This window comes from Diabrotica undecimpunctata, chromosome 4, assembly GCF_040954645.1.
Source record: "Diabrotica undecimpunctata isolate CICGRU chromosome 4, icDiaUnde3, whole genome shotgun sequence".
Taxonomy (NCBI): domain Eukaryota; kingdom Metazoa; phylum Arthropoda; class Insecta; order Coleoptera; family Chrysomelidae; genus Diabrotica; species Diabrotica undecimpunctata.
This window is the reverse complement of record NC_092806.1, coordinates 4,268,007-4,295,539: the sequence shown is the minus strand read 5'-3', so window position 1 is coordinate 4,295,539 and position 27,533 is coordinate 4,268,007. Positions and strand designations below refer to the sequence as shown.

The 27,533-nt window shown below is 34.5% G+C and overlaps 3 protein-coding genes across 7 annotated transcripts in view; 2 read left to right on the top strand and 1 right to left on the bottom strand.

The window, feature by feature from the left end:
• LOC140439063 (uncharacterized) overlaps nucleotides 1-4,507 on the top strand; it is a 69,883-nt gene extending 65,376 nt beyond the window's left edge. For 2 of the 3 annotated variants that reach the window (XM_072528713.1, XM_072528712.1), the window contains one exon: nucleotides 3,365-4,507. In XM_072528713.1, the coding sequence (XP_072384814.1) occupies nucleotides 3,365-3,705 (341 nt within the window). In that variant the 3' untranslated portion in view covers nucleotides 3,706-4,507. The remainder of the gene's footprint in view (nucleotides 1-3,364) is intronic. The other variant, XM_072528714.1, reaches the window with a different exon arrangement.
• Nucleotides 4,508-7,081: 2,574 nt separating this feature from the next.
• Nucleotides 7,082-22,091, top strand: LOC140439062 (uncharacterized). Of its 2 annotated transcripts, none has more exons than XM_072528711.1 (3): nucleotides 7,082-7,348; nucleotides 9,768-9,887; nucleotides 21,808-22,091. In XM_072528711.1, the coding sequence occupies exons 1-3, from the start codon at nucleotides 7,299-7,301 to the stop codon at nucleotides 22,034-22,036; spliced, it is 399 nt and encodes a 132-aa protein (XP_072384812.1). In that variant the 5' UTR covers nucleotides 7,082-7,298; the 3' UTR covers nucleotides 22,037-22,091. The 2 variants fall into 2 exon arrangements, with proteins under 2 accessions (XP_072384812.1, XP_072384811.1); XM_072528710.1 differs by having other exon boundaries at nucleotides 7,082-7,403.
• The window catches only part of LOC140439061 (zinc transporter ZIP1-like), a 78,468-nt gene continuing 73,013 nt past the window's right edge, over nucleotides 22,079-27,533 (bottom strand). For both annotated transcript variants that reach the window (XM_072528707.1, XM_072528709.1), the window contains exon 4: nucleotides 22,079-26,866. In XM_072528707.1, the coding sequence (XP_072384808.1) occupies nucleotides 26,748-26,866 (119 nt within the window). In that variant the 3' untranslated portion in view covers nucleotides 22,079-26,747. The remainder of the gene's footprint in view (nucleotides 26,867-27,533) is intronic.

The following is a 27,533-nucleotide window of genomic DNA, read 5'->3' as shown; positions in this document are numbered from 1 at the left end:
GCTAATTCAATACTTACATAAGCTCAAACGGTTTAGTTCTTTTGACTCTTCGTACGTGTTGTTGATGGAAAATTTTAGTTGTTTCAGGATGGTATTTAACCAATTAATACCCCTGTAGTTTTCTGAATGTATTTTATCGTTTTTTTTTAACAGAAGGATCGCTAGTTCTTCATTGTTCCAGTATTTTATTGTGTTATTTGTTTCGTTATTGCTTTACAATATTTTAGCAGTTCATTTGGTATCCCATGTTTATCTGCTGCTTTTTTATTTCTCAACTGTCCAAGTATTTTTTGAACTTCCTGCGTTTTGATAATGACTTCTTTAGATATAGCTTCTTTAGATAGTCACTTAATATATCCTTTTCTATATATTTGTGGTCTATTAGTTTCTTCACCCCCTTTTGTTCTTTGACCTCTTATCAAACGCCATATTTCCTTTTGTATACCATCAAACGAAACTATTGGCAAGATAAATGAAAGGTCGAAGATAAACGTCATGGCTGAAAATCCTAAGATAATGGTTTAATAGATCCTCTGCATCCCTTTTCCAAGCTACCGTCAACAATATTAGTATAGCCAATTTGATGGCCAACGCATGATAATCGAGTAGGGCACAAGAAGAAGAAAAAACCATAAAATCATGGTCCACTTCTTTTAAAGAGATTCAGTGATCATTTTTGATTCTTCTAACTAGTCCATGTATTTCGTTTTCCATTATCTTGTAATTGTGAAGAGAAATGCAATCAACTTCTATTTTAACGTCTTTTCTTTACGTAAATAATATAAAGGATCATATTTTGCAAGGGTCAACTTTAGATGTATTGTCACAATAAGAGGTCATTCCTAAGATCGTCTAATCATCATTATCATTAGCCATTTTGAGTTCTGCTCAAGATAGGCTTCCCGTTAATAATTCTATGTCGTCTGCAAACCTCAAGTTAATCAGAAACTTCCCATTCATGTTGACGCCAATATTTTTCCAATTATTGTTTCTCATAGCACTTTGTAATAAAGAGATCCTTCTTCGAGAGAACTGTGATTGTGTGGACGTAGTATATTCTCACCGCAGTTGTTGCGCTACTATATATATATATTCCGAAGAAAAGTAAGTAAGAGAAAACCCTTGAGAGTAAGAGCTCTAACCATCGAGCTATGCTGGACTGAGTCAAATGCTGTTTTCATAAATTACTTGTAGGTGTATCTGCAAATTACTTGTAGGTAATCATTCATTCTAAAGAATTCCTGTTAACAATTATTTTCATAAAGAGCTTATATAAATGAGATAACAAGCGGATAGGTCTGAAGTTCCAATTTCTAGTACATCTATTCAATTTTTCTGGTGTAATTCCTTCAAAGAGTTCTCCTAATGGTTTTATTTCACTTACAACGCCATCTCTTTCAGGTGTTTTTTGTTCGTCAAACCTTTTAACGCTGATTTAATTTCCTCTTTCGTTTATATCTGGAAGTTACTTTTATCCTTGATTTGTCCATCGTCCAATAGCTTCCACAATAAGCATAAATTCACAGATTACTTAAGTTACTTAGCCAAATTGCCAAATATTATCTTTCTGCACTTGTTTCTAATCTTAATCTTTGCTTTTCAGTTTTTGTTTGTTTTCTCTTTTAGATCATCCGTAGACTTTTCTGACCATCTTGTCCTGGACCTTCCTTTTCCACGTTTGAGGTCAGCTGCTATTCATACAATATCTTTTATTTTCTATTTTATCTCCTATTTTCCATTTTACTTTAAAGTCCCAACTATTGCAGTGCTCGTGTTCTTACAACTTCACATATTTCAGGTTTTTTGAGGAATTATTACAGTTCTTTATTGCTTCTTCCTTCTTTCCCATCCTTCTTGTGTAGTAGCCCACCATCTCCCACGTTGCAGCAGCAGAAAAAATGGTTAGTCTCAATACTATTTTGAATATCCTTTCCTTTACCCTTAAAGATACAAATTTAAATCTTAATATATTATTTAAAAGATAGATAGATAGTTTGATAGTAACATTGATTCGTTTCAATCTTGTATTATTTGTTCCATTGACCAAATTCTTTTTCTTCTTAGCCTTCTCTCGTCCATTTTTGGACATATGCCTCTCCCAACTCCTTCCATCGATCTCTATCCTGAGCAACATACTTCTAGTTTGTTCCGGCTTTGTTTGTTCTTTTGATATCGTCCAACCACCACTTGTGGTCTTCCTATTGGTCTTCTACCGTTGTAAGGTATCCAATGTTGTATTGTGGCGTTCCAACTTTGGTCTTTTCGTCTAGCAGTGTGACCTGCAAAGCTCCGTTTGAGTTTGTCAATTTTTGTTGCGATATCCTCAACTCTTGTGTTTGATCTTATCCAGCCGTTCCTCTTTTATCTGACAGTCGTGTACCTTCAAATTCTTTTAGTAAGTTCATACACTTTGATTGTCAGCAAATGTCCTTCGTACTTTATGTTTTCCGTGGTTATTTGGGTTTTTTCTGGGCTCTTATTGTTTTTAAAATATTTCATCTTGGTTCGGGTCTTTTATTTCCATGTTCTATATATTTTGTATCACCTATTCCATATCAAACCTTTTCCCATTCTGTAATTCTTCATCTCTTCTCCATCAAAATGTTCTTTCCATCTGTTAATTGCATCATCAATTGCAAAAAGGGACATCAAATATTAGATTTTCATGTATGCTATTTATTTTTTTAATACCATTGTAAAAGTTCCTTATTTTATTTCTCTACTTTTCTTCCATTTCTTTTTACATTCTGTCTTTATAATTCTTTTTTTATTATTATTAGTGTTTCTTTTTTGTTTTTTAACTCTACTTTTGATGTTTAATATTATTTACCTTATTTTTCGATTGTATGTGCTCCACTCTGTACGCATATATCTACATTTTTCTATCCCATTTCTTTAGCTATTTCTTGTTCTCTTGTGTTTAAGTATTTTACACTCCAAGTACTCATTCGGGGTACGTTTCTCGTTTTTACAATTCGTTGTTCCCTCTTTCTGCGTTAGTCCTCAGCGTTGGATCTTTCCTATTATAAAGTATAATCTGTTAGCTGTAAGGGCATATAGTGTTTCATAAGTATACTAACCTGACTGCAAACTCCCTGCTTTATTTTTTGAGCTACTCGATTCACTCAAAAGCACTGCGCATTCTTTTGCTAATACCTGAATAACCGCTTGCTTTCTAATGCACTGTTAAACGTTCCTAAAAACGAACGATTAAGATCAAAAAACGCTTGTAACTCTCTTGAGGATAATGTGAATGCAAAGCTGATTTCGAAGGCCTGTATCTCTTTCAACTCACCATCCACCAGCTTCATTTAACACCCTCTTCAACCGTCGGCTAATTCGTCAATAATTTTTCCTTTTATAGTTAAAGTCAATCCGAAAAATTTACGAGGAGACCTAAAATGGCCTCCGGAAGATGTAAAGCGAAAGATGTACGAAGAAGCTGAAAACCTTAATACTAGTAATAGTTTCCTTTCTATTCAAGGTGGAAAAAATCTCCGCGGAGATATGAAATGGCCTCCAGAAAACGTCAAGGTTCAAGCCGAAGAAGAGAACAGGCTACGTCTTGAATTAGCCAAAGGACCTGTTTGTAGGCCACGTAAAGTGCAAAGGGATTACACCGCGTTCTTTGATCAGCATGCTCTAAATTCCACTTATCCCGGGTACAAAATCCCTCCAGGTACCCAGTTTTATAGAGCTGAATAAAATGTATTTTAGGTCTTTTGTTATTTTCTAATTTAATATGCTTATTTGTAAGTCTCATTTGTTATTAACACATGGTCTGTATAAGATTAATTATCTCATAATTTGAAGAGGATGCATTATCTTTGAACTTGCATGGACAAAAAATACGAAAACCTACTCACTGGAGGGCTTATTCAAAGATAATAATAATTTACAAAGATTTTTCTTATACAGAAGCTATGTAAATAAATATAAGCCGCTACGTTTGTGATAATAACAACCTGATGTACCTACTTACTTGATTAAAAATTAATAAATTTCGCTTTTTACCAAAATGAGACAGTACATGAACAGCAGAACCATACGTACTTTATTGTCTGTCAAAGAAAGAGTTCCAGTTCCGATTGTAATAAAAAGAAAGAATGTTGTATCCATAATTTGTCATTTGTCAATTATTATGTGTCATATGTCACTTGTTTTATGCCACATCCATTGATAGTTCTCTGTTCATGTACTAGACAATTATAGGTACAAAAGGTACTAAGCTGAACTGATTTTTGAGCAAATAACTAAATGTATTATACTGAAATGTATTTTGCAATTGTATAAAGATAATAAAAATATGTAAAAAAAATTCGATTTTAACCTGCCGCTTACCGAACCCTAAAATTGGTCGACACGACAGCTTGCTATTGATTGCAGCAACTATTATGTACATTATTATATAATAACTAGGTTTTAATTACTTATAATGTATAAAAATATAAAAATATTATTTGTACTGTGTACGGCAGCAAAAATTTTAAATAAAGGCAGAGCCTGATCGATGTTTTATTTAACCCTTACCTAATAAAAAGAAATGAGCTAATGCGATACGCCTGGAAGATGTGAAATACTAAAAAAAAAATATATATAATTGGTTTACAACGTCCTCCGACACTTATGATTCCCAAACTCTGTTATTTCTTATTTCGCCACAGGTCATACCTGAGGTCTCTCAGTTTTAAAACTTTACGATTCTGAATGTATTCATCTCCCTTTTTGAGGAGTAAGTGTATACTTATCTGAAGGTCCTTGAAGAGAACTTTATGGAGCCTTGATATGTTTACAGTCTGTAATTAATTTTTTTATCTGTCCTTTAATTTGTAAGATTATTATTCCACTAGGACACTTTCCTGTTGGAATCTCTCATTGGTGATCATCTCTTGAAATTATGCGGCAGCCATGTTTAGATCGAGTGTATGCTTTATCATCCTTTTAACCATACCAGGTCTTCTTGATATGATGCTTAGTCTATTTTATTAGGGTTACAATAAGATACTTTGATAGGTTCATTGACTATTATTTCATAACATATGTGTCGATGTTCTGAAAAAGATACTTCATAACTTTTCTTAGTTGCCATTTTTAACGATTTTTGTCAAGTAAGTCGTGGCCATTGTTATATCAATAACCTCCTTTTGTGAAGTTACGAAAGTTGGTTTGTTTTCAATATTTAGTAGGTCTACATCATATTCCATAACAAACACATCTCAGTCGATAATCAATTCCACTCAATTTATCCTGCAATACCTTACTAGCTGCTTCATCTTCCTTGGTGGTGGTTGTTTGCCATTTTAATTTGTATGGTCATTAAGTAATTAAGAATTACTAAGAATAATCAAAGAGAGGAAAATGCAATACTTACTGGGTCATGTGTTGAGAGGCGAAAGATACGAATTACTTCAAGTTATACTGGAAGGAAAAGTACAGCGCAAAAGATCAGTAGGAAGACACCAGAACTCGTGGCTAAAAGACCTGAGGAGATGGTTTGACTGCTCATCCGCAGAAATCTTTCGCGCAGCAGTTTCCAAAACTACAATTGCCATTTGAATCACCAACTTTTGAAAGGAGACGGCGCCAAGAGAAGAAGATCATTAGATTCATGCAATAGAAATTCATTAACGGCATTATTTTAATACTCAGAACTCAGAACTTTGGCAGATCGGCTATATATAGACTCTCCACCAATATCCGACAGTCCTCTTACTGACCTTGCTAAACCCAGTGGTTCTTGTGTCAAAGATACATTGAACTTTCTTATAGAAACAGTAAGTGTTTCTTACCTACTTCTTACCTCCTCCTATACTGGAGGTTAGCTTGCATGACTCTGATTGGAGACATGGAGGCCTCTGAACGTCTTGAAAGACACCTTTCTAAGTCTAAAATATGCCCTCTCTTCTTGATGCGCCTATCCGTTACGAATGTTGGCGATCATCATGGCAATCTTTATCTTATCTGCAGCAGTGCGGAAAAGCTGCACAGATGTATTAAACCAGATTCTTAGGTTCTTTAACCAAGATGTTCCTCTTCTTCCTGGACCTCGTTTTCCAAATATTTTTTTTTGCAGGATGGTTTGAAGAAGAGTATATCTAGATTCATTTCGCATAATATGTCCGAAGAACTGTAACTTTCGAGATTTGATGGTGGTCAGTACATCTCGGTTCTTATTCATTGTTCTGAGGACCTCCTTATTTGAGACTCAGTCAGTCCACGGGATCTTAAGCATTCTCCGATATAGCCACATCTCAAATGCTTCCAGTTTTCTACACATATCTTCGTTCAAGGTCCATGATTCAACACCATAAAAAAGGACAGAGAAGACGTAGCATCGCAGCATTCTTACTTTTGTATCAAGAAAGAGGTTGTTACTCTTGAAGAAGGCCCCCATCCGATTGAAGGTGGATCGAGCTTTTCCGATGCGTGCTCTAATCTCCTGGTTGTTGGTTCATTCTTCATTTATTATGGTGCCGAGGTAGTTGTAGTGCGTCACTCTTTCCACAGGGGATTGGTTGACGTAAAGTTTACCTTAAATGGGCAAACTTCACTGATTTGTATGAGACCTTGTCGATCGAGAAGATTTTTTCATCCTTTCACATCTTCTTCCGATTTTTCAATAAACAACGTTCCGTCTTAAGGTCTTGATTTTGTTTCGTTAGACCCTGAGAATTTCATCAGTTTCTTTCTCGGAGACTCGAGTGAGGACCATGAGACCCTTAAGCATATCATTAGAATTGACAACAGTCAAGTCTGTTCACTTCCACAGGCTCTCTATTGCTCTCATCACATAATTGCTCATTTTCTATTCGTTAGCACAGCCCAACCTTTGCTACAGGTTAATCATATATAGTCCATCATAGACATTATAATACAAATAGACTAATCGCTACAATACAGCTTGGTTCCCCCAGTGCCACAGAAAAAAAACTTAGGCATAGCAGTGCATGTACCTCTTTCTAAATGGCCGAATTTGTCGACCACGTGATCTAAATGACGAATGGGAAGATAAACCCCCCTCAATACTAAAACCTAGATACGCCCGTGCCTAAAATGTATAGTAACCTATTTTAAAGGAAGATACAAATTAGTTGTTAAAATAAATGTCAAAATGTCATCAATTTTAAATTTTTAACAGACTGACATTAAAATGTACTGTATTCAAAAGCAAAACTATTACAAATCCATCTAAACAAATTCATGTTAATAAATTCAACGCTCGTATTCCTCTTAACATCATAAAAATGGCTTAGGATGTCTGATCAAATAAACCAAAATCTAAGAACAGAAACCCAACAATGGAACCATTTTATGAGAAGCTTTTCTTGGGCAGCTTCTCTGCAAGGAGGTATCGCATACTTTTTAATGTCCATACATGCTGTAAATCCTTATATACTTATTACGTACGTAAGTAAAATTATTTTAATATCGTGTAACTAAAGTGACCTAAATTGATCTTACTTAAAGCTTTCTTTATCTTCCACTATCTACAATGAAGATTGGCAACAATCTCAGCAAAGTCATGTCTACCTTGTGAAGCCCGAAACCAATACAATTTCTTACATTTTTAAACCACAAATATTTGCATCTTCCCAGTTTTCTTTTGCCTTCTATTTTTTCTTTAATAATCACTTCAAAAGCTTTACTCTACTGTTTCTTATAACATGACCAAGATATACAGTTTTTTTTTCTATTTTTGGTTAGAAATAAAATATTTTTCGTTCTTGAGCTTTTGAAGAACCTCCTATTAATTACTTAATTAATCCAGGATATTTTCAAGAATCTTTTATAAGTTCTCATTACAATGGCTTCTAAGCATCTTAAAGATTTTAAGTGCTGAGTACTGAAGACTGAGTAAACATAACCTTAAATTGATGTTGAGTTACTGGTTAACAGATTTCTCATTATGTTAAAGTGGGACGTTATCAAAGAATCCAAGTTTTTAAATGTTTCATAATTTATATGTATTGCCTGTATATTTTTATAAAATTTACTATTTTTATTTATAATGGACTACTTTGGTAACCTGTCCACTTAATGTAAAGCCTGTAGTTGTCCTCAGTTGACCTTAAATTGCTGAAGAAATAAAGAAGTTATTGATTATCTAGCTAGTGATACCTTTTCTCTATATCTCTTCTTCTTTCCCGAAGAAGAGATGCCATTTGTTTGTTTGTCACCTAAATGACGTATTGTATTTTTTCCGAAAAAGTAATCGACTATGAGTAGGGGGTTGTAAGAAGTGGTGGCTTATCGCTAGATCTATTCTTCTTTCTCCCAAAGGGTTTTTGAGTTTTGTTTATAAAATTTGTCGAGTCTGGCCTAAGATTTAACACTCTCAACATTTGACAATTGGACGGATGAGAAATCGGAAATAGAGTTAGCGGCTTGTAAATTTTCTTCATCTAGAAGGTATGGTTAAGTGTTTCAAGTGTGGTGTTAAAATTTACAAATGGAAATCAAATGACAATGTTATTGGAGGTCAATAAAAAATAAGCTCTGGTTGTACTTTTATAGACAGAGTATATGCAATTTTTCTCAGAATTAACAAAAACAAAAATAAACCCAACGAAATGTCTAAGAAAAGTAAATATGTCTGTACCTGTTAAATTTTGGTGTACCCTCTGATCATTGTCGATCACTTCTTCAGGAAAAATATAATACAAAGACAGAGGTGACCAACAAAGAGGTGGCAACTCTTCTTCGGGAAAGAAGCAGGTATGTGAAATTAAGCTACTACTTCGAAAAACCCTCTGGTCATTCTCGATCACTTCTTTGGGAAAGAAAAAGAGATCGAGCGATAAGTGGGCACTTCTTACACTCTTCTGGTCATTGCCAAGTACTTGTTTTACTTCTTCAACAGGTGGACTTAAGGTCAACACAGAAAAACTGCATCCTCCACATCTGGTCCAGTTCCTTGCCAGCTTATTACTATTTTATTAAGATGCCATGAGAAAATAGCTTTAGAATAGTGTATATTTTTGTCATGGACAAAATTCAATACCAGGAGAAAATTTGAGAACTAGTTAAAATGAACCATACATAAAACTATAGAAAGGATCTCCCAAATCATTGAAGAATAGAATATACAGAACACTATCTAAATTTAAGAAATACTTGACAGACTACCAAAGAACATCGCTAAAACAGGACACCGCATCTGTGTATTCTTGGCACAGAGTCCCAAAAATACCCAAAGAAAACGTATCACAAATTTTCATCAGCATGTGTCACATTTTTCACTTAAAGTGAGTCAAAAAGTTTCTTTAATTATAAAATAGTTTTGAAAGAGGGAAAATGAAAGAGGGCCAGACAAGTATAGAAGTAGTTAGTAGCCGTTTATAAAAATAAGGGCAATATTATGTTAATAGCAGTGTATGTTGGAAAACACAACTCTTTAGTAATAATCAAATATAAGTAACTGATTTAAGAATTTACAGAGCAGTGGCTATACCGTTCTGACGAGACCTAAAGAGGTCGAAATACGTATCAGCGGTTGTCGCTGCCCTGTATGAAAACATCTAATACCGTCATTATGTTTTATTACTTACTTCGTTTGGAGTACAAGAAACTGAATTCACTACGAATTTTGACCAGGATAAACGACATGTGAAATGCAATTTTAGATTCCCTTGCCGAGTAATTTATCCAGCTGTTTGTTTCGCAAATTTTAGAAAACACAGTGGTAAAAATTTGAATTCGGTTTCGCTAGGCAGAAATCGTTTGATTTCTCTTTTTGTTAACTAATTTAATATTTATTTATTTTACAGAATCTTCGGATTTGATCCCTACTACTTCCTTTGGGTAACAATGGTATATGGGTTAGGCATCATGATACTATCAAGACCTGCAATGAGACCTATATCCCCCGTTAATCGAATAGCTTTTGGGTAAGTGTCAATGAAATAATACTTCATTGAGTAAGTGTGTATATAAAGTGGTAAAAATTTTTTTAATGTATATATGATCCTAAGTTATTATATGATCCTAAAATATATTTTTGTTAATGGTGTTGTCTAATTTTAAGGGTTTTGGAACTGTTTTCCTATTCAGCAGCTCTAAGTTGCCACTAATGTATTATTCACATAATTTAGTCGATTGTAAAGTGTTTAGATATGCTTATGAGATTATTTTTCATATTTTTTTTGTTATTAACCACAATTTGTTTACGTGATGTTTGTTGGGATAATAATGTGGCTAATTATTCCGCTTTCTTTCATAAAAGATTGAAACCGCTGGGCCAATTTGTCATTTTGATTCAATGTTTGTAGATAGCTTTCCAGTTAAAATTCCTAGATCCTTTTGGTTTATCCTCTAATATCAATATATTTTATCCAGTAGCAAGATGTTTCTTTGGAAGTGTTGTAAAGTACCGATCTATGATTACAATGGCTTCCTGATTAGATGAAAAGTATTAATAACTGAAGGGCTATTTAGTCTGAGAATATATCCAAAAGATAGCCAAATCTATAGAAAAGAATAGATGATTTAGAACTTCATAGCTTAGATCCTCTAATTTCCCCATACTTAAATACTTTAATAGGCAGGCTTATTTTCCCGGAGAAACATGGATTTGCTATTCTTGACGATGGATCTAAACACATATTCTTATGCTCCGTTTAATTAGAGATTAAAAGTAGTATTTTCGGTTAATGGTTTTATAATTTTTAAAATATTCATAAAATTCCTTTCACATTCCAAAACAACGTTGCCATGATTTTTCCCATCAACGGCTCCATACTCACATTATTTAGAGCTTCTATCCACTGTGTAGATTGCGTTTGAGTTTCGATTATGTGGTAGTGTATCCACTTACCCAAATAAAGACCGGTTCACTGGTTCAAACAATAAAGTAAATAATGACATACAATGACAGATAGTACTAACAGCGACTACTTCATTTTAAATTTTTTAGTGGAAATATAAATAGGTATATGTTTGGTTGCCTACACCACAAGTAACTGCCAATCACAGAGCGTTTTATTAATTTATGCAAGCAATGTATATTGTGTTGCCTATAATGAAATCGTTCATTAATAGAAAATCATTCATTAATAGGGGTCATTAATCAATGATTTTGAGGGTGTTAAAATTGATCATAATGGACGGTCGACGGAAAAATAAAATAAGTCATTTACCAAAAACTGATTAAATAAGGTTTTATTTTGAATTAAGATAATTCGTAATTTCAAAAATCATATTTTTTAAGTATGTTTTTAAGCCTTGACAATCGTCATCTTCCTTCTTTTTTCAGTTTTAAATTGTTTATAACTCGAAAATGATACACTTTTAGTACGACGTTTTCGGATAGAAAAAATATATCGAGGCGAAATAACTTTAAGTTTTGAATTATTATTAGACAATATCTGTAGTTTCAATCAACTGCTTCTTCTTCTTCAAGTGCCATCTCCGCGGCGGAGGTCGGCAATCATCATAGCTATTCGGACTTTTGAGACGGCTGCTCTGAAAAGTTCGTTTGATGTACATCCGTACCACTCTCTCAGGTTGCGCAGCCATGACATTCTACGCCTCCCTATGCTTCTCTTTCCTTGGATCTTGCCCTGCATAATCAGTTGGAGCAAGGTGTATTTCTCTCCACATGTAATATGTCCGAGATATTCTAATTTTCTTGTTTTTATTGAATTTAAAATTTCCATTTCTTTGTTCATCCTTCCCAGAACCTCTTTGTTTGTGACGTGTTCTGTCCATGATATTTTCAGAATTCTTCTGTACACCCACAGCTCAAATGATTCCAGTTTTTTCATTGATGTCGCATTCAAGGTCCAAGATTCCATTCCATAAAATAAAGTCGAAAAAACATAGCACCTCGCCAACCTAACTCTTAGTTCCAGTTTTAAATCCCTGGTACATAGAACTCTTCTCATTTTGTTGAAATTTGTTCTAGCCTTTTCTATTCTTATTTTTACCTTCTGATTGTAATCATTTGTGGAGTTAATCTAGTGTTGCCCAAATGCAAGAACAAGACGAGACTTAGGCAGTCTTGGTCTTGGTCTTGCGCCAATACACCTGGTCTTGGTCTTGGTCTTGGTATTGCACTCCCGGTCTTGGTCTTGCTCTTGCAGCAAGAGTCTTGCAAGTCTTGCAGTTACCCATTAGCCTATTGCTATTTATTAAACGTTACTAGGGAAGTTTGAAGCCACGATCTAAGCGATCCGTGCCTATGCTCTAACTAACCCAGCTATCTACCATGCCCCATGAAAGTCAATCAAACATGGTTAAAACACAAAAAAAACCAAATTAATGACATAAACTTGACTGTATTTTAAAGAACATTTTCTGTCTAGAAAGGTATTGATGGACCTCCACCATATATGAAATGGACATCTTAAAAAAGATTGGTACGTGGCAAAAATCCAAATACAGGTATCAAGGGCACATATTCTTTAGGTGATAAGATAACAAACTATAATCCACTTATTAAAGCAACATAAATGTTATTAACAATCTTAGCTCTACTTTTATATAAAAAACTAACTTGAAAAAATAAAGAATAGGTAAAAAAGCAATGACAATCAAAAGAAGTTATTTTAAACTAAGGAGATATCTACTTAATAAATACATTAATTTACCAAAATAAAGTAGTAGGAATATTTTTTTAGGAACCAGAATTTTGGTTTTTCAGGAAGAAATATTTGTAATTCTTTTTTGTGAAAAGATATTAGATGCTTCCTTAAACCTGAAGTGTTTCTGTTTTTCACTTTCATTTTAACCTTTCTATGTAGGCACAATTCAAACAAAGCAATTTGGGATGCATAAATTATTTCGAAAAACTCATCAAATTTGCTTTTAGGTCTTTTATATCTATAATTCCAACGCTCACTACTCCGACTATTTTAAAACTATTTGAATCTTTGTCCCCCATGTCAAATTGTAAACTTGTCAAATGAAGTTTAGTGATGTCGAAAAAGTACCTACTACTATAAATGTCCGTTACTATTCAATACCCTAAGTATCGAATAACAAACCGAGAATTATATATTATCGTTACTGGTTATTCTAAATATTTCGGTATTTTGTTTACACAGTAAGCTACATTATCTGTTATTAATAAACTTTTGAATATTATCGCGCTCTTTCAGCAAATTTGGTTTAACCGAATGATCTCATCGCACACTCAGCAGAAACAATGTTTAGTCTTAAGGCGCGTTTTCACGGGTCGATCTAGGTTGAACGATTTGGATCGTTCGACCATTATTCGATCTGTGTGGAAAGCAAAAAGGTTTACACGATAGGCGATAAATGTTGAATTAATTGTGGTACAAAATGGCATCACTTGAAATGATTAATGTAGGTCTGCAATTAATTTGTTGCGCAATTTGTATGTTGTAATATTTTTTATTTTATTTTTCAAGTAATTTTCAGACATATTCGGTTTATTCATATGTTGTAGAATTGCTTGCAATGCTGCTCGCCTCGCTTGTAGATTGCTATAAAGCTCAGTTTGTGGATTCCATAATACATCATAGTTTTATTAAGCATCCAAAAATCTTGCCATGTCTGCATCAGACCATTTTCACTCATTTTTTTCCCAAAATTACAGCTTGTCGCACTAAAAACAACAACTGTATACACGGTAGAAGTACTCTACTCGGCTTTCTGCACGTTGTGTTTTTGTTCGACGCAGTGTTGCCAGGTGACATGAACCGTTTTGCGGTAGGGCCAACTTGAAAAATACGGTAGAAAACGGTAGAAATACCATAAAGATGACAAATTTGTTGTTTTTTATATTATCTAATGCCAATGGTCTATTTAAATGCCTTTTTATAACAGTACGTTCATTTGTAAATAATTTTCACCAGAAAATACATACAAAATTTTTAAAAACATAATTTTTATTAAAAAATTAACCTAAATAAACTTCAAAAACATTAACTGAAATCAAAACTAAACCTAAAAATATGGTAAAACAAAACACAACACTGAATTATAAAAAAATTAACCATTAGATCTCGTCAATATCCGAGTTCTGCTCGTAAATATTTTTATTAAGAAGTTTTCGCATATCGTTTTCTACCTTAAAATTATAGCAACTTCCGTCGGAGTCAACTATTCTCTTGCTATGTAGTAGTGGCTCAAAGTATTTGTGCTTAATTTATTTCTCTGCTTATTTTTTAATGTATTGACAACCGAAAAAATTCTTTCTAGATTTCCACTCGAATGCGGTAAGATCAATACTTTAAAAATAAGTAGGGATAAATTGCGGAACATATTTAGTCCACTACCATAATTCATTTCACTTACTTGACTCCAAAATGCTAATATATCATTAGATTCAGGCAACTCAGTCTTTCGTAAAAGTTTCCACTCATTATCTAATGATTGAATATCGCCCTGATTTATCCCAATATTGCCCAATTTTGGTGAAATATGTGCAATTGAATTATTTTTTCTACTTCGCACCAAATTAGGATTTATGAACTGCAAATCTTCCAAGATGTTATTTTTTATGGGAAACCTTGTTAATACTTGGTCCAGACCCTCTATATAAAATTCTAAGCACTTTAACTTTACAAATTCTAAATCATTTTTATCTACACTAGACGTAGAAATGTCAGAACCAAAATACATCTAAATGGGTAACATATTTCTGGGATTTTTATAATCTATATCCAATACTGCGGTTTTGTCAATGATGTCTCTTTTTATAAAATAGTCCAAAAGAGTTTTTATGAGAGATTTGACATTTGCATATAGGTAACTAATTTGTGGTGACTCATGACTTTTACTTTTTCCAAGTCGGCCTTTAAATTTACTTTCATCTTCCCATGAGATTTTATATACCTGGGAATATTTTCTTTTTTTCACATCTTTGGCACTAAGATAGTGTCACTTATACTGCTATCACTGTCAGACATTATTAAGTATTAAATATACACTTTACACTTAATATAATTTACCCACAGAGCACTTGAATATGTGCAATAAGTAACTTTATAATATAATACTGAATTATCGTCGTCTCGTTACAAGTCACGCACCGCGTAGGATTCAGGGATTTTACAAACGTTCCAAAAAATCTCAAAAAGATAATCATCAATTAAATATAAGTATATTATGTTTTGTCAAATGCTTTAAATTAAAAAATGCGGTAGAATAAGGGGTTAAAACGGTAGAGCGGTAGATCGAGGTGGAAAACGGTAGATCTACCGTAAAAACGGTAGACCTGGCAGCACTGGTTCGACGAGATGTTTACACATTCGATTCCAGTCGTTCGTCATCGATTCGGCGACAATCGCCTATCAAAAGTAGACAGTCTTTCTACTTCCGTCGAATCGACTCACTCCGCCGAACGGCCAAGTCGATTTATGGTTTACATATTCAATTTGCTTTCGATTTCATAATCGACCTAAATCGTTCAATCCAGATCGACCCGTGAAAACGCGCCTTTAGGCCGATAAGATTTGTTTATTTAAGGCGCGTTTTCACGGGTCGATTTGGGTTGAACGATTTGGATCGTTCGACCATAATTCGATCTGTGCCGAAAGCAAAAAGGTTTACACGACACTCGATGAATGTTGAATTAATTGTAGTACAAAATGGCGTCACATGAAATTCTTAATGTAGGTGTGCAATTAATTTGTTACGCAATTCGAGAAGAAATCGCCAAATCAAACAAAAAGAAAAATAAACGAAGGTGGTGGACCCGACCGTGTATTTTAAGACGAAATACTCATGGTGCATCATAAAACCTGCTCCAAGAAATGGTTGTGGAAGATCTAGAGGCTTATAGAAATCATTTAAGAATAGATAATGCACATTTTAAAGAACTTTTAGAAAAAACTGCTGGGAAAATTCAAAAAAACGATACAAATATGCGTGAAGCATTACCGGCAAGACTGAAATTGCAAATAACTCTTCGGTTTCTAGCCACTGTTCCACGAAATATTTAATATCGCTATTTTTGCCGGAAGTGTTGGATGCTATATATGAAGGACTTCAAGATTATATAAAGGTTAGTAAAACAATCTATTTTATTTATATGTTATTTTAGGATATAACTCGGGTTAACATTACAACATTATTATGGATAATCGTCGTTTTCATTCCTAATACTTGCCAACGCTGCAGCTAGCAAGTCGCTAGTTGACATATCCGGTATTGCCGTAGTATGTGCTGGGAACTGTGGCGGCGGTGAACAGACTTTACTGAACTGGGTATCCGAAGAATGATAATCGCTTGATGCGGTCGTATGTTCAGAGAAAGATTCAATATGATATGTTGGTAATGTCGTTGAACTTAAATACTTTAGGCGTTCTTGTGTTAAGGTATTTTGGAACTGTTGTTCAATTTCTAAAGCTCTCTGCAGCGGCAACTGTCTCAGTTGGCTAGCAATATGTTTGCCAAATGTTGCAAACTCATCTTCGACGTTGGAGCTCTTAGAGATCTCCTCCAGCTTACTTAATGCTCGATCAACTGAACTTGTGTTGAAAACTTCGCGTATTTTACTTTTCTGTTTTTTTCCTATTAAGCCTATTTTCGGAGTACTAAGTGCAATTTCAGTGGTAGTTTTAGTAGCAGATGTTGACGGTAGATGTTGATGGGTTTCTCTGGGCGATATATTTAAGGACAAGTGTGGCTGTGATCTATCCTGAGAAGTGTCTTCTTCGTTTGTGTCATCAATACCCGCTTGTGAATTCGTTTCTGCAACGTCTTCAATTTGCTGCGACGTAACTTTAAAATCCTCCATCTGCTGCGACAAATTTTGAGAATTCTGTAAACAAAAATACATTCATTCATTATTTTTTTTACTGTTTTAATTTCACATATACATATTATGCATATTTGCCATTTTTGTTGTAGGTACCAGAATCCAAAGAAGATTGGAAAAAAATTCAGGATGAGTTTTACAAAAGATGGAATTTTCCTTACGCTTGCGGCGCCTTAGATGGAAAACACGTATTAATTAGGAATCCTCCGCACGGTGCTTCTGATTATTATAATTATAAAGGAACATACAGTGTCGTATTACTAGCTGTGGTGGATGCCACCTACAGATTCATATTCATAGATGTTGGAAAAAATGGCCGTATGAATGATGCATCAATTTTTAACCAATCAGAATTTAATGCAGCACTAACGGAAAATCGACTTAATTTGCCCGAAAATGCGGTTTTTTTAGCTGATGATGCGTTTCCACTACGTACAAATATTTTAAAACCGTATTCAAGGATTGCAGTGCTGTCACACAAACAAAAGATTTTTAATTACCGTTTATCCCGTGCCCGAAGAATTGTCGAAAATGGTTTTGGTATATTGGCATCACGATTTAGAATATTTGAAAGACCAATTGCTACAAATTTGTCTACAGTAGATTTAATTGTTCGAGCTGCATGTGTCTTGCATAATTGGCTTCGTACAACTGCTACAAATTATATTACTACAGGAACAGTGGATGTTGAAAATATAGATACTAATACGATTTCTTTATGATCGTGGAGAAGCGACGGAGGAGCTAGAAATTTAGGTGCAATTACAACACATATGGGAAGTAACAACTATTCGAAGAAAGCCGCAGAAATCCGAGACACTTTTGCTGACTACTTTGTGGGCCCCGGTTCAGTAAAGTGGCAAAATGAAATGATTTATTAAGGACTAGTACAACAAAATGTATGTTGTTTCAAAATAAAAAAATATTATGTACCTACCATATTTGATTGGCTTTTTCTGCCTCCCATCGTTACTGTTCTGAGAAAACTATCAGCATGTTTAAACCAAATTAGAACCGGTACATATAAGTCGTCAGGTCCAGAACCACTCTTTAGTGATTTCAATACTTTGTTCAATTCACGATTGTATGTTGTTCTAATATTTTTGATTTTATTTTTCAAGTCATTTTCCGACATTTTCGGTTTATTTATATGTTGTAGAATTGCTTGCACTGCTGCTCGCCTCGCTTGTAAATTGCGATAAAGCTCGGTTTGTGGATTCCATAATACATCATAGTTTTGATAAGCATCCAAAAATCTTGCCATGTCTGCGTCTGACCATTTTTCAGTCATTTTTTCCCAAAATTACAGTTTTTCGCACTAAAAACAACAACTTCATACACGCTAGAAGTACTCTACTCAGCTTTCGGCACTTTGTGTTTCTGTTCGACGCTTCGACGAGGTGTTTACACTAATGTCAATGAGGTTTATATGTATTGTTGGTTGCGAACATTTTTTTTATAAATTAATTATATAATTACTTCAATCCATCTATTTAACCTGTTTGATAAATTTAATAATGTTTAAATTATAAGAATAACTCTAAAATTAATAGTAAATAATAGCAAATCAAAATTAAAGGTCTTTTAAAATACTTTTAAAAATTATTTAAAAAAATATTTTTAAGCATTTTTTCCAATAAAAATTTGGTATTTTATATATAGGAGGTTGACTGATGTTATATATTAATTAGGCATAAATGAATCAAGTATGTAGCACCTTTTTTATGTATTATTATTGTGGATGATGTATTATTCAAAAACAAACTGAAAAGTTATTACCTACTATAAAGAGGGATCTGTATAGCTGTAGCTATGCTTGACTTGAATAAAACAAGGATTAGATAGAGAAAAAAAATCACAAATTTTATTAAAATTATCTATATTTTTAAGGTAAATGTTAATATAATTTGGTACATTGATTTGTATATCTAATATTCTCTAAGTAAGGTTTTACATAAATAAATAGTCTATTTATAAATGCACCATTAAGATGGTATTTTCTTAGATAAAACTTTGAAATCAATTAGGATCAAATTACAAAATGATAGATTAACAACTAGAACCAAATTAAATGTATCAGCTATAATGGAACTGTTGACACGGTCTACTGACAACACTTATTTTTATCTAAACAATGATTTCTATAAACAAAATTTTTGGGCTTTGCTTTAAATTCATTATTAGCTAATATATTGATGGAAGACTTAAAAACAAACATTCCTAATTCAAATTGAAAGCCCACAATATGTTGGAAATATGTAGATGTTGTGTTGGATACATTTCTGATTAATATAAATAAAAGGTAAAAGGAGGAGTCAATAAAATTTACAATGGAAAAGAAAAACACATATGAAAATTGCCTGTTCTAATGACAATTCGTTTTTGGAAGAAAAATAATTATTATCTAACATCTTAAATTAAAAATGATTATTCCAGTCGTTCGACATCGATTCGGCGACAATCGCCTATCAAAAGTAGACAGTCTTTCTACTTCCGTCGAATCGCCTCACTCCGCCGAACGGCCAAGTCGATTTATGGTTTACATGTTCAATTTGCTTTCGATTTAATAATCGACCTAAATGGTTCAACCCAGATCAACCCGTGAAAACGCGCCTTTAGATTCCTCCTAACTAAATTATAATGGGAAAAAAATTGAATTATTAGGTGGGTGTCCGTAATAATAAGTGTTATATTTTTTATAGCTAAGGTGACATATTTTTAAAAAATTTCGATACGATATTACTGTCGACGTATCAATGCAAGATTATTTTATGATTAGAGGGCGGCTATAAATCTGGACAATTTATTTCAGAGCGTAGAAGTCGTCTGCTGGAAAAGAATGTACAAAATATTTTATTTTTACATATTATCTCTGAGCACGTGTCAAATGTGTTGTTTTTAATGAATATTTTGATTGATGATTTTGATGTATGTTTATGGTATTGTTCGTTTTTTAAATTTTTATTACATATTTTTTTGCGTCTTATAGAGTATTTAAGCATATACCCGAACTACAATACTCGCTAAAACGACACTCCGTCCTAACTGCAAGACGCAAGGCTTAGTCTTGTTCTTGCGTAAATCTTGCACGGTCAGTCTAGGTCTTGGTCTTGCTAAAATTAGGCGGTCTTGGTCTTGGTCTTGCGAAAACGCAAGAACAAGACCAAGACTGCAAGACCAAGACCGATTTTGGGCAACACTAAGTTAATCATTGTTCCCAGGTATGCATATGTGTCCACTTGTTCGACGTTGGTTTCGTTTATTAGAAGATTCTCGTTATTTCTTTGAGTTTTCGATATTCTCATAAATTTCGTCTTCTAGACATTCATTGTTAGACCATACTCTTTTCCATACTCTGCTATTCTGGTCACCAGTCTCTGAAGATCTTCAATGTTTTCGGCTAAGATCACAGTGTCGTCCGCATATATAATGTTGTTAATGGGAACTCCATTTACCTTTATTCCAGCTGTTTCACCCTCAAGAGCTTTTTTCAGGACCTCTTCGGAGTAGGCATTGAAAAGAATTGGCGACAATACGCATCCCTGTCTTACTCCACATCTAATTTCAATTTCTTCTGACAGCTGTTCGTTAACACGTACTTTTGCTCGCTGTTTATAGTATAAATTTGATATGATCCTGAGGTCGTTGTAGTCAATCTTCTTCGATTTCAGGACATTCATTAAATGTTTATGTCGTACTTTATCGAATGCTTTATTATAGTCAATAAAACATGCGTATATATCTTGATTGACGTCCAGGCATCTTTGTATTAGTATATTCACGTGTTCCTAGGCCTTTGCGAAAACCAAATTGTGTATTATTAACGTATATGTCCAGTTTGTGATATATTCGGTTATGGATGACTTTAAGTAGTAACTTTAGCGTATGAGACATTAAGCTAATGGTGCGGTAATCGCTGCATTCTCTTGCGTTTTTCTTTTTAGGGAGACAAATAAAAATAGACGTTAACCACTCTTTGGGTAATACGCCCGAACTATAAATTTGGTTCAATAGTGTCACTAAAACATCAATGTGCTTCTCATCTAGAATTTTTAGGATTTCTATAGGAAGCATATCAGGTCCAGGGCTTTTCCCGCTCTTAATTGTTTTTAATGCGTGCAATATTTCTTCTTTTGTAATATATGGACCTATTTCTTCTGACGTAAGTTCTATGTGCTCCAGATCTCCTCTTTCATCATCGAACAATTCATCGATATATTCTGCCCATCTTTGTATTTTCTCGTCCGTATGTGTTATAGCAGTACCGTGTCTATCCAGAATTGCACAAGTGGGATTTTGTTTTCTTAGTCCTGCCAGTTCTTTGACTTTCTTGTGTAGGTTAAACAGATCATATTTATTTTAAAGGTCTTCGATCTCTTTGCATTGCTCTTCAAAGTATTTTTCTTTTGCCTGCTTTATCGTCTTTCTAACCTCGTGGTTTATCTCTCTGTATTTATTGTTATCCTTGTTTTTAAATTGTCTCCGTTGTTCCATCATATTGAGTATCTCGTCATTTATCCATTCCTCTTTTCTCCTTGAGGAAGTCTTTAGTATTTCTTTACAGGGTTCCAGTAGACAATCTTTTAGTCGATTCCAGTACTCGTCAATATCATTGGTGTTTGTGTTCAATTTGTTGCAGTTCACATGCAGTTCATGTTGGAGGCATTCTTTTACTTTAGGTTCTTTAAGTTTTCTTGTGTCTATTGTAGGTATTCTTTGATGTCTTTTAATATTTTTAAGGGTGAGTGTAATTTTGGCTATAAGTGGATTGTGATCTGAGGCCACGTCTGATCCAGGATATGCTTTCACGGCTTTAACAGCATTACGGTATCTTTCGTTGATCATAATGTAGTCTATCTGGTTCCTGACTACTTTCTCCGATGTATCTGCGGGCGATCGCCATGTATACAGTCGTCTGTTTGGTAACATAAAAAATGTGTTTGTAATAATAAAGTCCTGCTCTTGACAGAATTGTAACAGACGGAATTGTAACAGACAATATCTAATCAACTGCTTAGATATTGTCAATGATCGATGAACTTAATATTAATGAAACTAATAGTATAACACTGATTTTTTAGTATTTTAGGTTCCCTTATGTTTTGTCACGCAAGTAGGAACTGCTTTGATTGGCTTAATTACCTATATCCTGAAAGAACCTACTTAAGAACCTTCTTAGGCTTCTTTAGCGGCAGAATAATGATGGTCCACTTCTTAGCGTATCTATACCATGTGGATACAAGAACAAATATACCAGGGGTTCACGTGCATCGGGACAGGGTCTTTGAACAAATGTACATGTATCCCTAAAATACAAACATCAGCATATTTTCTTCAAAATAAAGACATCCGTTAAAAAATTAAACTTTATTTAAAATTACCTTATTAACAATTTATTATATCACAATATTATACAAATTTGAATCAATTTGTATTCGTACTTTCTTAAATTTTATAATTAAATTAAATACTTAAAAAATTAACAGGGGGCATATCTACTACGTATATGTTTTAGGACATTTTTCTGTTATGTAAAATTTATTAATATTTTAAAAGTATATATTTGTAACAGCAACAAATTCTTCTCATCTTTATTGCACCGTCGCATTTATTTAACATCAACGCATTCAACTTTTATGGCTACTAATCGAAAGATACCTCTTTTTGATAATACATTCAATAATAAATACACGTTAAAAAAGGGATCTAATTCACATAAACCTTTCTATGAGATAATTCGATTTTATTTAAGATATTTCAACCTATAATTTCCGGATATTTATCACATACATACATATATATCACATACGTAACATATTACTGTATTAATGATATGTTAAGCTAGCCTTGTTATACCCCTGAACGAACCTTCATGGTGCGACAATTCGATCCACAGCTGTCCAAAGCCGACGAGAAACTTCACAGAGATGGGATTCCGGAGCGACTGAACGACTATATGTAAAGGTAAATTACAGTGTAGAGGATTGTCCGAAATAAGGTAGAGGAAATCTTTAAAGATACTGAAGTCCAAGTACTAGTCTGTTGCAATCCACATGTTTACCGGGCGGAGCAAAAACCGTCTCTTAAGGAGGGAGCAATGTTGAGCTAGCCTTGCTACGCTCCTGATTAAACCTTCAAAGCTCATTCCATCCCCAGCTGTATAAAGCCGCTGAGAAATTTCGACGGGATTTCGAAACAACTTAAGCGATTATATGTAAAGATAAATTACATTGTAGAGGATTGTCCAAAATATGGTGGAGGAAACCTTTATAGATACTGAAGTCCAAGTACTAGTCCCTTGCCACTTTCATACAACTGGGCTTTATAAAAGAGGGTTCAATTGCCGATACCAACTTCCAGTTTCAGTCCCAGCAAGGTTTCAGGATGAACTCTCTTAAGGAAGGGGCAACGTTATGCTAGGTTTGTTAAGCTTCTGATCGAAACCTTACAGCGCGACGATTCGATCCGGAGCTGTTTTAAGCAGCCTAGAAACTACGACCGAGTTCCGGAACGACTGAACCGACTATAATATAAAAATAAATTAAATTGTAAAGGCCAGTCAAAAATATAAATTTGTATGATAAGAAAATTAATGTTATAAATTAATTATATTTTAGTGTTAGAGATAGAAGACTTGTAAATAAATTAAAATAAAAATAACAGATAAATAAATTAGTTTCTGTACAGAAACAAAGAAAGAGTTCTTCACTTGAGATTCTTCACCAAGCACATATATGTAAGCAGTCTTTAGCTAGTCGTGAGCTTTATTTTGAGAATCTTTATTGACACATACTTGCAAGATATTTAGACTGACAGGGCTGCTATTCAATCAAACAATGATAATGGTGTCCGTTTTGTATTATTTTCATTATGTTTAATGTCTTTTTTTATAATCACTACTACGCTTTTAGTATATTAAACCTAAACCTAGATTAGACCTAAACTTTCAAAAATGAAGTCGGAAAGCCTGGACCCTAATAAGGAAACTTGGAGATGGTAAAAGCTTTCAACAACGAAAAGCAGGTATAAACCCAAACTTAGTGGCATCTCATATTGTTTCGACATCAAGAGCTACCAGAGATAAAGCTCACACACGAGACATAAATAAATATTTAAAAACCTTGAAATCGCAATAAATCGAGACCGAACATTCTCGATCTTGCACAATTGAAGAAATAGATATCGCTCTTAAAGACGTTTCAGACGTTTTACAGCTTCAGGTTTCAACGGCATCCACTCCGAATTCATACTCAATTGCGGGAAATACACAAAAACCTGGCTATCACATTTCTTCACAAACATAATTCAGACCGGCAGAGTCCCACGCGAATTCCAAAAGTCATAGCAATACTAAAACTGGTAAGCCAGCTGACTACCCAAAAAGCTATCGACCAATTGCTCTACTGTCTATAACGTATGAACTACTCAAAAGACTAATTTTTAACAGAATAAGCCCAACAATCCTCAAAGCTAAACCAATTGAGCAAGCAGGTTTTAGACCAAATCGAGGTTGCACAGACCAGGTGTTATCCCTCTGTACTTACATAGAAGCCGGCTTTCAAAGAAAACTAAAGAGTTCTGCTGCGTTCATAGATCTGTCAGCAGCTTTTGACACCGTTTGGCGAGAAGGAATGATTTATAAACTCGTATGCACTATTCCTTGCAAATTCACCGCTAGATTAATAGAAAACATGCTCCCCGACAGAGTATTTCAGGTAACTATAGGATCCGAAGAAAACCCACACCCACTAAAAACTCAAAAATGGTCTGCCACAAGACTCGATACTCGCACCACTGCTTTTTGGCCTTTACATCGCACACATGCCGACAACAACCTCAATAAAGTTTGGTTATGCTGATCACTGGGCCTTATTAACCCAAACAAAGTCACTAGAAGAAGCTGAAGAGATTCTTACGGAAGACCTAGAGGTTATGGGAAATTACTTTCAAAAATGAAGACTTTGCCCCAATGCCTCCAAGACCGAAGTAACCTGCTTTCACCTAAACAACAATCTGGCATCAAGAAACCTTAACGTTTACTTTAATAACACACGACTCAACCACAATAAACATCCAAAATATCTAGGCGTTGCCTTGGATAGAACATTAAGATTGAGCGAAAATTTAAGTACAGTAACCGAGAAGAAAGAAAGGATTAAAGCAAGGATGTTGCTTGTCTCCCACTTTATTTAAAATATACCTCGAAAGCGCTTTAAAAAGATGGAAATAAAAATGCAGGACAATGGGGATACTGCTCACCAATACTATGGTATATACGCTTAACTTTGCAGACGATCAAGTAATAATGGCTCAAAATTATGACGATTTAAACTATATGGCACGAAAATTAATTGAAGAGTATGGTATATGGGGTCTAGAAGTAAATAAAAAGAAAACCGAATACCTGTGCATTGGAGCAGAACAAAAAGATCTCATATCAGACGATAACACTACGATAAAGCACTGCTGTGACTACAAATATCTAGGTATCACTATTTCACAGGATGGAACATTAGACAAAGCCATAAGAGAGAGAAATACGTCAGGGAGAAAAGCCATCACAATGTTAAACACCATTTTATGGGACCAATCCATCAGCAAAGAAAATAAAAAGAGGATATATGAGACTATAGTAAAAAGTATCACTTTATACAGCTGTGAGGTATGGCCACTGAAAGAAAAAACACTGTCAACGCTGAAAGCGACGGAAATGGATTTTTGGAGAAGAGCCGCAGGAAGATCTAGAAGAGGAAGGATTACCAACGAACGCATTAGAGAAATAATGGGAATCAAACGAACAATCACAGATGACCTAACAACAAAACAACTTATCTGGTTCGGACACATACAAAGAATGGACGAACAACGAATGCCAAAAGAAATACTAAAGTGGCAACCAGAAGGAAAGAGAAAACGGGGTAGACCGAGAAAAAGTTGGAGCAAAGGAATAAATAAAGAACTGAGAGGGCCATAGAAGAAGATCTATGGAACAACCGGTCTAAGTGGCGATTGGAAGTCGGAAAATGGCGGAGAACTTTATAAACCGACAAGTAGTAGTAGTAGTAGTAGTACCGAGAAGCTAAAAACCAGAAATAACATCATTCAGAAGTTCTGCGGCACAACATGGGGGACATCGGCATCCATTATTCCGTAGCTGAATACTGCGCGCCAATATGGATCAATAGTGCTCACGTTATAAAGATAGATGTCTAGCCAAATAACACCATGAGAATGATGGCTGAAGTAATCAAATCTACACCAACACATTGGCTACCAGTGCTTAGCGACATTTCACCACCACATCTTCGCCGACTCAATCTGCTTACCAAAGAATATAACAAGATCCTTAGGAACACGGCGCTGTCGATTCCTAACTATATAGAAGATGCAATCAAAAGTCGACTGCGCTCCAGAAAATCTCCAATACAAACTGCAGAATCAGCCTCAGCCACAGGGTTCAACGTGATTACAAAATGGATCCATGAATGATCGGCAGCTCAACCAAATACAGCCATAGCTTACATCACAGAGACACCTCCTGGATTTGACCTACCACGTAAGACCTGGTGTACACTTAACCGCATCAGAACCAACATGGTCGATGTACAGATATGTTGCACAAACGGAGCAAGCTACCATCACCGTCATGCAGCTGCTGCGAGGTCCAATCTATCAAGCACATAACGGAGGAGTGCCACTATCGAGTCTAAATATATAAGCAACCTCGACGTTTGCCTATAAACTGGGCATGATTTAAGTATTTTTATATCGAGTCAATTTTAACGTTTATTGTAACAATTTAGATGTGTCGAAATGCAATACGCTAAATAAATACTTCAATTTCTCTTATTTTCTTCTATTTAAACTTTTGTAACTAAATAATTTATTATTTATTGTTTGTCCGAATGTAACTTATACGAAATAAATATGTCCTTATGTAGCTATAGATACGTATGAAACAGAATCAGATCATCATCGAGAAACATTTTAATCGGCTATCGTCCTTGGATTCTTGAAATTCTTAAATATTTGGGACTGTCGTTAATATGGCGGTGTCATGAAACGAATACTGAGACTCCTGATGGGTCGTCCTGTGATGATGGTCTTTATGTTCGTGGTTGTGGTCGTGACCATGGCCAACTGAAAAAAGTAAATTACTGGTTAGTTTAGTCTGAATGTGAGGCTGCGGGCATAATTACAACTTTGGGTTTGAAAGCGGCAAAATTGGTTGCGTAAACGAGAACAGAAATTGCAGACGTGTGCTTTGCATTTTTAAGTCAATACGTGAATATTATATTGTACGATTTTAGACGAATGTGTCTGAAAAATACAATTAAATTATTCATTGTGAATATTCGTATACAGTGTGGCGCACCGAAAACGAAACAGGCATTTACTGGCAGATGATTCCTTTTTTGAAATAACGCTCGGACCCGTCGATTTTGTTTTCGAGGGGGACACAAAATTGGCATAAAATCACTTTAACATTTGCAGCCCCTTAAGCGGGGGTGGCATCATTCCTAAAATCTTAAATGAAAAGGGGGGTCGAATGATCCATTATTTGAAAGGTCTTTCAACTCCCTTTACAATGATGTAAAATTCATGTACTTCAATTCAGTAGTTTTGGAGATTTATTGATTTAAAGTTTAAAGTAGACTTTAATAGGTACATCAAATTAGTTTGTACTTCTTTCAGAAGAAATTTGAGTAAAAGCATTTTCTTGATAAGTAAATGCTTTTATTTACTACACCCATGGTTTATTAATAATAAAAATAGCAATTGAAGTGTGTGACAAAAAAAGTTGTTT

Bases quoted from the DNA above. Each gene is read 5' to 3' on its own strand.
- LOC140439062 (XM_072528710.1), top strand. From the start codon at position 7,255: ATGTCTGATCAAATAAACCAAAATCTAAGAACAGAAACCCAACAATGG. The intron at 7,404-9,767 runs GTACGTAAGTAA...TTTATTTTACAG, and splicing joins AATCCTTATATACTTATTAC to AATCTTCGGATTTGATCCCT. The intron at 9,888-21,807 runs GTAAGTGTCAAT...CTGATTTTTTAG, and splicing joins GTTAATCGAATAGCTTTTGG to TATTTTAGGTTCCCTTATGT.